General features: G+C 33.8%; 1 protein-coding gene across 1 annotated transcript in view; it reads right to left on the reverse strand.

Annotated features, from left to right (window-relative positions):
* Nucleotides 1-10528, reverse strand: part of LOC138316998 (6-phosphogluconate dehydrogenase, decarboxylating-like) — a 22177-nt gene extending 11649 nt beyond the window's left edge. Inside the window, exons 1-2 of the mRNA XM_069258635.1 lie at nucleotides 10371-10528; nucleotides 7514-7589 (exon numbers count right to left, since the gene is read on the reverse strand). Of these exons, the coding sequence (XP_069114736.1) occupies nucleotides 7514-7589; nucleotides 10371-10384 (90 nt within the window). The 5' untranslated portion in view covers nucleotides 10385-10528. The remainder of the gene's footprint in view (nucleotides 1-7513; nucleotides 7590-10370) is intronic.
* Between the last annotated feature and the right edge of the window lie 104 nt (nucleotides 10529-10632).

Consider the following 10632-nt stretch of genomic DNA (forward strand, 5'->3'; position numbering starts at 1 on the left):
CAGTGATTTCATGAGAAACAAGAGGCCCATGGGCCTTAACGGTCATCTGACTCATGGCACAAAACAACAAAGTCACAGTATAAAGTATTGGTTAACGATTAATATAAACAATACAAGGAACTCCCTAGTTGAATATGTAAGTTTCTGAAATAGGTAAATGTCCTTTGTTGAACAAACTTGGTTGCCCTTTATCCATATATGGTTGTAACCCATTCAAGGATTAATATAAGGAGTCAGATTTTAAAGCCAAATTTCAGCTAAGCTCCCAGTTTGGACGTCCGCCGTACTATCCCCGTTGGTCTTAGCCTGGTCCTTTATAAAATATGATTGTCCTCACCTTAAGTTCCCCCTTCTGAATCAATTAAAACCCCTATAGACCAATTTTTATTGAGATCTGGAATGAACCCGAACACAGGAAGTGGGCCAGCAGCCATCTTGAAATACCAAAATTTTTACGACAATGTTTGCATGTTGTTCCGCATCAATTAAAACCCCTATAGACCAATTTTCATTAAGATCAGAGACTGAAACCTTAAAACAGGAAGTGGGCCAGCGACCATCTTGGAATACAATAATCTTTACGAAAATGTTTGCACGTTGTTCGACGTCAATTAAAACCCCTATAGATCAATTTTCATTGAGATCAGAGAGTGAAACCTGAAAACAGGAAGTGGGCCAGCTAAAATTAAGAAAATTTGCCCTTTTGGGGCCCCACCCCTCAGCCCCTAGGGGTTGGACCAGGCTCATTTATATAAAATATGATTGTCCTTTCCCAATGATGTTTCACACTAAATATAAATGAAATCCGTCCAAGGATGAAGGAGGAGTAGAATTTTAAAGCTTAAAATAAGAAAGTTTGCCCTTTTGAGGCCCCACCCCTCATCCCCTAGGGGTCAGACCTATCTCAAATATATAAAATATGAATGTCCTTACCTAATGATGTTTCACACTAAATATGGATGAAATCCATCAAAGGATGAAGGAGGAGTAGGAATTTAAAGCTAAAATGAGAAAATTTGCCTTTTTGGGGCCTCACCCCTCAGCCCTAGGGTCAGACCTAACCTCATATAATAAAATATGAATGTCTCTTACCTAATGATGTATTCACACTAAATAATGATGAATCCATCAAAAGGGATGAAGGAGGATTAGGAATTTAAAGCTAAAATTAAGAAATACATTTTGCCCTTTTGGGGCCCCACCCCCCTCAGTTCCCTAGGGTTCGCAGACCAGACTCATATATAATAAAAATATAATTGTCCATCCCCAATTTGAATGTTCACCACAAAATATTGAGTAAAGATTCGATCATAGGATGTCAAAGGAGGAGTAAGGATTGTAAAGCTAAAAGTTAAGAAAATTTGCCCCATTTCTGGGCCCCACCCTTAGCCCCTCAGTCCCCTCAGGGTTCGGACACCATTCTCTCATTTATATAAAAATATGAATTGTCCTTTCCCCCAAAAATTAATGTTTTTACACCAAAATAATAGATGAAATCCATCAAAGGATGAAGGAGGAGTAGGAATTTAGAGAGCTAAAATAAGAAAAATTGCCCTTTTGGGGCCCCCATCCCCACAGGCCCCTAGGGGTCGGACCATGCTCATTTATACAAAATATGATTGTCCTTTCCCCAATGATGTTTTCAAACCAAATATGGATGAAATCCATCCAAGGATGAAGGAGGAGTAGGATTTAAAGCTAAAATTAAGAAAATTTGCCCTTTTGGGCCCCTGCCCCTCTGACCCCTAGGTGTCGGACCAGGTCTCATTTATATAAAATATGATTGTCCTTCCCTTATGAAGTTTTTCACACAAAATCTAGAGATGAAAATCCATCAAAGGATTAAGGAAGGAGTAAGGATTTTAACAGCTAAAAATTAAGAAAAATTTGCCCCATTTTGAGGCCCCTGCATCCCCGTCAGCCCCTAAGGGTCGGACCATGCTCCAATTAATAATAAAATATGGATTGTCCTCCCCCTAAAGAATGTTTCACACCAAATATGTATGAAATCCATCCAATAGGATGAAGGAGGGAGCAGGAAATTTTTAAAGCTAAAATTTAGAAAATTTGCCCTAATTGGGGCGCCTAACCTCCTCAGACCCTAGGGGTCGGACCAGGCTCATTTATATAAAATATTAATTGTCCTTCCCTAATGATGTTTCCAAACCAAATAAGGATGAAATCCATCCAAGGATGAAAGGAGGAGTAGGAAGTTTTGAAGCTAAAAATTAAGAAAATTTGCCCTTTTTGAGGCCCTGCACCTCTCAGCCCCTAGGGGTCGGTACCAGGCTCATGAGTATAAAAAATTAAGATTGTCCCTTCACAAATGATTTTTTTTCAAACAATTTAAAGGATGAAATCTCCATCCAAGGATGAAGTAGGAGTAGGAATTATAAAGCTAAAATATTAAGAAATTTATTTGCCCATTGTCCTGGGGCCCCACGGCCTCAGTCCCCTAGGTGACGGACCTGGCTCATTTATCTAAAATATAATTGTTGGCCCTTCGCCAAAATAATGTTTCAACACCAAATGATATGATTGACAAACCATGCCAAGGATGAAGTAAGGAGTAGTGATGATAAGAGCCTAAAATAAAGAAAATTAGCCTTTTGGGGCCCGTGCCCCGCCCCCTCTGAACCCAAGGGGTCGGGTACCAAGCTCATTTTATATAAAAATAAGTAAATAGTCCCTTGCCCTAAATTAAGTTTCAAAAATCTTATTCTGTGAGAGAAAAAAAATGGTAGGAAATCAGGTTCAATAGGAAATGTTTGTCAGGTCATGATCAAGGAAAGAACAGAAATGGGGTACAAGTCAATAATGACAGGAGTCTATAGATTGGTCAAGAAGTCAGAAAAACATAAGGGGGATATCATGATCAGGTTTGCACCATTGAGTGCCCAATTACACTTTCACAGGAAAGAGAACAATTTATTGAGGAGGTATTTTAGGACAGGGGTGTGATTGCATTGATGACAACGACAAAGCAAAGGAGGTCATAAGTAAGAAGAAGATAGTCCGGATTCAGTCAGTAAAAAAAGGTAGAGGAAAAGGCGGTCAGGATAGGAGGTTAATGCAGGGGACAAAAGGGTGAAAGGTCAGGTTAGGGAAATTATAAACCAAGTCCTGTGTACAAAAGCTGACATCAGATGGAGGTTATGAGGAAACTTGATCAGAAAAAGAATCATCCATATGACGGAGGATATGATGAGGAGATCTAGAGAAAATTTCAGGAAGCATAATTCTGGAATGAAGGAAAATATGATGAGGAAAGCATCAAAGAGAAAGAAATGGGAGCAAACAGAAATTTTGAGGAAAAGATAAATAAATCATTGAGAGAAGTCCAAAAGGAAGACAGGTGAGCAAACCATAAATGTTTCTTAAAAACATTAATAACACCAGAAAACATATACCGATGGCCTAAGCTGAGGTTACAACACCAAACATATGCACGATTTCCTGTGTAATATATGATAACAGTGGAAAGACATTTGGCTGTTTTGCCGTCTGGCGCAGTGATAGTCAACTACCGCGCGCGGTATTTAGTATGACGGCGGGAAACATAAGACGACCCGCGTTATGAAAATTAACATTTTATTTATTTTCATCAAACTGTTCAGATGGTGATGATACATGTAGTATTAACGGTAAGTTAATAACTTTTGCGACTCTACAAAATTCTCGATCTCGTTTCGTTCCCATTTTAAAAATTAAAAGCCGTTTCGGAAAGGTAGTGGCCCTTTAAAAAAATAAGGATGAAAGAAGTGACAAAAGGATCAACATCTTATGATGCACCACAATTAAGTGTCTAAACATAGTGTTTGTCACAGCTCAAGTGACTATATGACAGCTGCCATTTTCCTTCATTAAGAACCATTTGTAGACTATTGATTATATCAACATACCCAATAGCCTTTCCTACTAATGAAGCCGAATCAGTTTACACAGGCCTGACACTGAGTTATTGGATCTAACCTTTGATCGATCAATATTCTGAGTGTTACTAGAAAATCTATAGACTGACTAACATTTCCTTTAATTTCTGAGCTTACAATTTCTGTCAATCAAGGGGTTTACAGAATTGTCTCCTCTTATTTCTATAAAAACAAAAAATATAGACTTCTAAGCCACTAGACACTGACTGAAACAGGATTCTAACTGAGTCAAACTGTCCATACAGTTTAACATTCAGTTTTTGGACCTTATTCACAGACTTTGAAGTGTAGTGGCATTTAATCATTATGGGCACATATTACCCAAATTTTAGCCAAATTCCTCAAATAATCCCTTCTAACTAACAAATATCCTTACCAATATTTAGAAAAGTAATATGTGGCGTAAAAATTTTGATATGTTATTTTTTTCTTCATTAAGCCATTCAAAACCATAAGGTTTGATGCATTTGGCCGTGAAAACCATTTAAATGGCTTCAAATGACTCAGCTTCATGGTCTAACTGTATGTATCATTTAACTTCTAATCACTATAGATGTAAATATGATGATTTTTTTAAAGTACTACCAAAATCTTTATCAGCATTTATTTGTAAGTTTGTAAAATTGAAACCTTATGCATTGAAAGTATTGTATTCTCAAAATGTTGGTAATTTATAACTTTTGGTGATGAATTAGCATAAAAATGATCAATAGACATCTTGATTCATGAGAATGAAAAATAAGGCACATATAACTTTGAGAAAACATTTTAATCACCATACACATTATAGAAGGTTAAGTGTCTGGGTCATTTTAATCATCTGTCCTTTGTAAAGAAAATGTCAACCAGGTCTAATATCTACGTTGTATGTTAATTTTTTTGTCCACTTTTCTACGGAAAAAAAAATTATTTTAAGTTGGGATTTCGATCTCAGACTCCGGTTCTGGCCATCATTTTAGAGTGAAAGACATTCAATTTTTTTTTTAAATTCTCCCAACCGACCGACCCTATTTTTTTTGCCAATGTAACCCTATATAAACAGACATATACTTTTTAGGCCTAATGTAATAATGCCATATGATTTTATCCTAAATCTGGAGCAACTAAAATGATCAATTGTGTTAGTCGTCATTGTTAAAACCTGTCTGTAATGCGAGTTTTTACTCAAATGTATCAGAGGTAAGTTTTCAGTTGTTTTAACAGCTTTCACAGCTTTATTACAGCACAATTAAAAATAAATCTTTAATTACATGTAAGCATAGCTCAATTAACATTCACTTGAAATCCGAGTTCCTTTTAATTGTCTTTTTCATCAGAATATTTAAGTTGTCTTTTTCATCAGAATATTTAAGTTGTCAAGACTAATTTGTAAGTTTTTAAACACATTTATAAATATAAATGTGCTTAAAAGCTTACACGTTTCGTTTTGCAATAGCTGATTGCCTGATGTAAAAGCTAATAGAAAGGTAAGTACAGTTAATGTATCGTGTTACCAAGGTTTTTTTTTTGTATGTTCCTCTATTGATACACCTAGAGCTCATGGTATGTACATATCACATGATCTCTGGTCACGCTTCGACCACTCCAATATACGTTTAGCCACAGTAACATGTGGAGTAAATATAAAACACCTTTAAACCTATACAATTTAACTTTTTTCTGTTTAATTTTGATATGTCACATAAGTGGTGAACGCTGACTCAGCGTGGCCTGGCTGTATGATCTCTTAAGCAAACAGTAATATAGAGTTCATGAATAAATTAATGATGTATGTGTTCAATAAATATGCCATTGTAATTTATAATCAATGATTCAAATATATGGGGAAAATTAGAGGTCTGAAGTAGGATTTTGAATATGTACTACATCATATTACAAATATAAATTTTAAACTATATTTTTAGGCAGTACTAATATATGAAATAGAACTTTTTATTTTCATTTCAATTGTGTCTACCAGGTATATGTATATACCTTTTCAAAATACTGAAGGAATAAATATTCAGGTAATCCTGTAAATGGACACATCATTATGCTTGGTCTGTATTGTGTAGGTAATAATGTTGGGTTTATAAATTTTCTTTGATAGAAATATGTGGTAGAGACACATCAGTTACAATATACCAGGTACACTTGCATTATACATGCTATAAATAGTTTTCATCTTGAAATTGAGAAAAGGTGTTTTAACAATCAGGCGGATATGTGGAGCTGATTGCGTGAGAATGGGGCATTTGAGTGGGAGTAATTGTAATTTGATGGACAAAGATGGTGGGTAATTTGATATTGCAACCGTGATATTATCCTCCCATTTCGTGTAAGAGAAAATATTAGTTGGCCAGCTAGTTCAGAGAATATCAAAGGCAAGAGAGCTATGTAACATGTAGTAAAATTCACTATAGTACAAATACAGATCTTCAATAGATTCTTTTACATTCTCTTCAACTCAAGTTAAAACACATGCAAACTTTATTGAAATAGATTTAAAGTATGAAAATGTTGGTATTATCAATCAGCATTTAAAGCTGTCTAAAAGTAAACATAACAACTTCTATGACATTTACACTGTACAACACTTCCCTGTAGTTGATGACACATATATGTTTATTTAGCTATTTAGATTTTCCCTGTCAAGCTGACTAGACTTGAGACATCAGCTGAGGTAATTAAGAGACACACAGATCAAGAGCAGACAGGTCTAGGGACATATAACACATCCCTGTAATACACCAGGATTTCCCACAGGAAACAGTTTGAGAGGTGTCCCTGTCATTTGGATCAGATATATAAAATATACATGTATAAATCAAGCATGAAATATGTAACAAAATGTGTATCATAATATATATAGTGACCATTCACATAGGACAATAATTGAGAGCGACTTTAACTTTATTTGCCATCCGCTTCCTGAAATGCAGTAGTTTGTCATCTGTTCAATAATCTGATTTGAAATTTGTGAAGTTCCTTTCTAAAATATAATTTAAAAGCAGAAAATAGCTTGAACTATAAAAGAAATCTTTAATAGAAGCTGCAAGAATCTGTTAAGAACATGCAGTAAAAAAAAAAAACAATTTTATTTAATAATGGGATATAAAAATAACAGATTTTCTTATATTTTATAATTAATAAAACAAAATGATGCTAAACATTAAAAATGGACCCTTGAGAACCCCAAGAAAGCTATACATTTATAAAATGTATGTGATCTACCATGTAAACATTAGAACACAAGTTCCACCTTGAGCACACATTTTATCACAGCAATCAGATATATAACTGATTTTAAGCAAGCAGCACTGATGATCATACAGGATTAGATGTTGGTCTCAATTAAGTTGCAATCAGTACTTGATTTTGATGTAAAAGAAAAATATAAGAATGTTAGATAAAAATGGCCACTCTTTAAAGAGCTAGGTCATGAAAGGAAAGGAAGCAGGGACAAATACATATATTTACTAAACACTAAGATATTTGTACATGTACCTGAATCATGTCCTCTCATATCAGATTTCTGTAATGTAAGTGCATGTATCTGTCATTTATGGCATCTTATCGATATGTAATTTATAATGACCTACCGTAAATCCATGGTCATTCATGTTAAGGATGATATTCTGACCCATCACAGCCAGTCCAATCAGTGCTATATCTCCTCTACAAAGCAAATTCAACAAATACAGAAAAATGGAAACAAAAGTTGAAAAGGAAGCTAACCTGGGATTGTAACTTTTTGATTACCAGTATGAAGAATGATGGAGCATAAACATCAAAGTTTCCATGAATTTGTGGATATTTATTAGTTTACATTTTTCGGACAGATGCAAACTAATAATTACCCACAAATTGACGGAATCTTTGGAGTTATGCTCCATCTTTCTTCATACTGTTTTTTATTCACCGTCTATGGAACACTGTTAGAATACACCAGTATCAATCTTAGATCTCTATGCCGATACATGCATGTACATCTTGCCATTATGATATACCTACATGACGTTGGAAACCTCTACCTTCTATATAATTTCTAATTACCAGTAAACAAATAATCTTGGCTTATTGGCAATTTATTATCGCGTGATTAAAAGCTAAGAAAATGTAGTCATTTGAAGATGTGTCAGATTTTGGAGGTCAAATACAGAAACTGTACCATAATGGTTACATTTTAAGTTCACTTTGGAGAAAGATCTCCAAACTCCAAACCTATATAGGATGAGTTCAAATTAAAGTGTTAATATTTAATTGATGATGATTTTACAACTTTTTTTTTTTACCATTTTAATCATTAGTGTTAACATTATTTTGTTGCACTATATCAAGGAATTTTATTTGCTTTTAGAGTTCTTTTCATAAGCACCAAGGGCACTTATTGGGTCGAATATGGTAATATAACTACACCTACACAGTTATAGTAAATGTTGTAGGTTTCTTACACATTAAAAGCTTAATTCATTTTCTGGTATCCATACATCATATACATGTACTTATAATTTGATAATATAATTATTTACAACCTGGAACATTTACTTCTAAGTTTCTTTCCAATACTGTGTATATATATCGCCTAATGTATATACCACTTGACATCGACGATGCCATAGGGCAAATATATATAATCACAGGGTAATATCTTCAATAATAGGCAAATCAAAACTAATAGGTTTCTGATATACATGTGTACGTTTATATCCTCTTAGGTCTGTATCCACAGACTTGCTACACTTAGTATGTTTTTAGTTATATATATTCATTTTGGTTTTTCATCCATGAAAAAATTACATTCCAAAAGAAATAAAAGATCTAAGTTACGGTATATAATTTCATACTGTATCCATGTATTTGTTCTAAAATATACTTATAAAACTTAATAAAAAATACATCATCAGAAACTGATGCATTATTAAATTAAAATCAGCTGTTCTCCTATCAGTGATAGTACATAATGCATATATTCTATTTTAGCGGGGTTCCTACAAAATATAATAATGATATCATGATCAGCTCATGTAGGTACTAATGTTCCAGTGTTTTTCTGGGTATTTTGGGAAATTTCCATTGGTGAAAATTGGGAAATATTGTGCGATATGAGAATGAATGAAAAATTTTAACGGTGTTTATGAAAATTTTGGAAAAGGTAGAAATAAACAATTATCCTTTTCCAAGAATCAAGTATAAGAATGTATACTAAAATACGATGTTCAAACTTGGGGTTTCCGGAAATTATTTTTTGTTTCGTCACATAAAATAGGTGTCAACTCAATGATTTGGGAAATTTAGACATAGATTTGGGAAAAAATAACAAGAAATACAATTGGGAATGGGGCCTTATTTCAGCCCAAAATATATAGGCAGGAAAAACACTGTGTTCCCAATTCCAAGCTTGTATCTATATTCTATAATGTGTATATTGTGTGTATAGATTGACATACAAGTTGACAGTCAAGTGTCAGGTACTTGTATACTTGTATAATAAGCTTTACTGGCCAGTCAACAATATGGTAAAGGGAAACTATATAACTTAATCAATTATAAAGCCTTAGCTATACATGTTCTTCCATTAACCCAACATCAAATTGACTTTATTTCTATGTTACTGTTAAGTACAAATGTATATTCATTTAATGAACAATTTAATGAACATCCTGAAGTATTTAATTCAATCAGAACCAGGTAAGCTACAATGTATTGTTACCACTTCCTGTTCCAGGAAAGAAAAATTAAAATCCATTGTTCATCCTACATATGTACTTTGTTAGCTGAAACATCAATTGTAAAACTATCCTATCCTTATTTTTTCTATTGATTTACAGACTCCCACATCTGTTCATGTGAGCAATTCTGAGTATGTTTTTGAAAAAATTTAAAGATGTGCAATTGGTTTTGCTTTCAGCATCTCAGCATGTAGTGGCAACTAGTTATTACATTTTTTTAATTTTTCTTTATATATAATTACATCAATTATAAATACAAATTGTCTATATATTTTGTAATCTCTGTCCACCATATGTTTTTGTGTGCTAATAACCATTGTTTTTTCTTAATTTAGACAATTCTAAATACATGTACCTCAACATATCGGGTTTTTTTTCCATTTCTGGACTTAAAATAACTTCCTCTTACTTTTGAAATTTTATGAACGTCAAACGAAACACCGTGTAAGAAAAATACAAAATGTATAAAATTGAGTGAGACTAAAGCAAAGCATATTATAAACCATAACTACATGTACATGTATATACTGTACGTGTACATGTACTGATAATGCATGACTGACAGTGGCAATAACAGGAACACGAATCACTCGATAAAACATAAAGTTGCAAGTCATAACCCGGTACTAAACCAATGACAGTTTTTTATCCATATCCAAAAAATAACCGACTTTCTACTGAAATGGGCGTTTCTAAACAAGCATAACAATAAGTTAAAAACACTTACTTAGGTTCACCCATGTTTCTTGTTTGAGATAAATCAGTTTCACGTTGCACACTGTCGCTGTCTCACTTTCACACACTGCTTTGACATAAGATCCTGTTCCCCAATGTAATCGCTTAACCGGCTGCGTTACACTTTGCTGAAAAGGTCAAACGGAACCGGAAATCCCTAGTTTCACTTTGAGACAAAATAAAATAAAAGTCGTAGTTCGGATAAAATAAATAACCAAATTATATTTAAATACCTTCTACACACTTATAAATCA

The sequence above is a fragment of the Argopecten irradians genome, chromosome 1 (genome assembly GCF_041381155.1).
Source record: "Argopecten irradians isolate NY chromosome 1, Ai_NY, whole genome shotgun sequence".
In the NCBI taxonomy this organism is placed as follows: domain Eukaryota; kingdom Metazoa; phylum Mollusca; class Bivalvia; order Pectinida; family Pectinidae; genus Argopecten; species Argopecten irradians.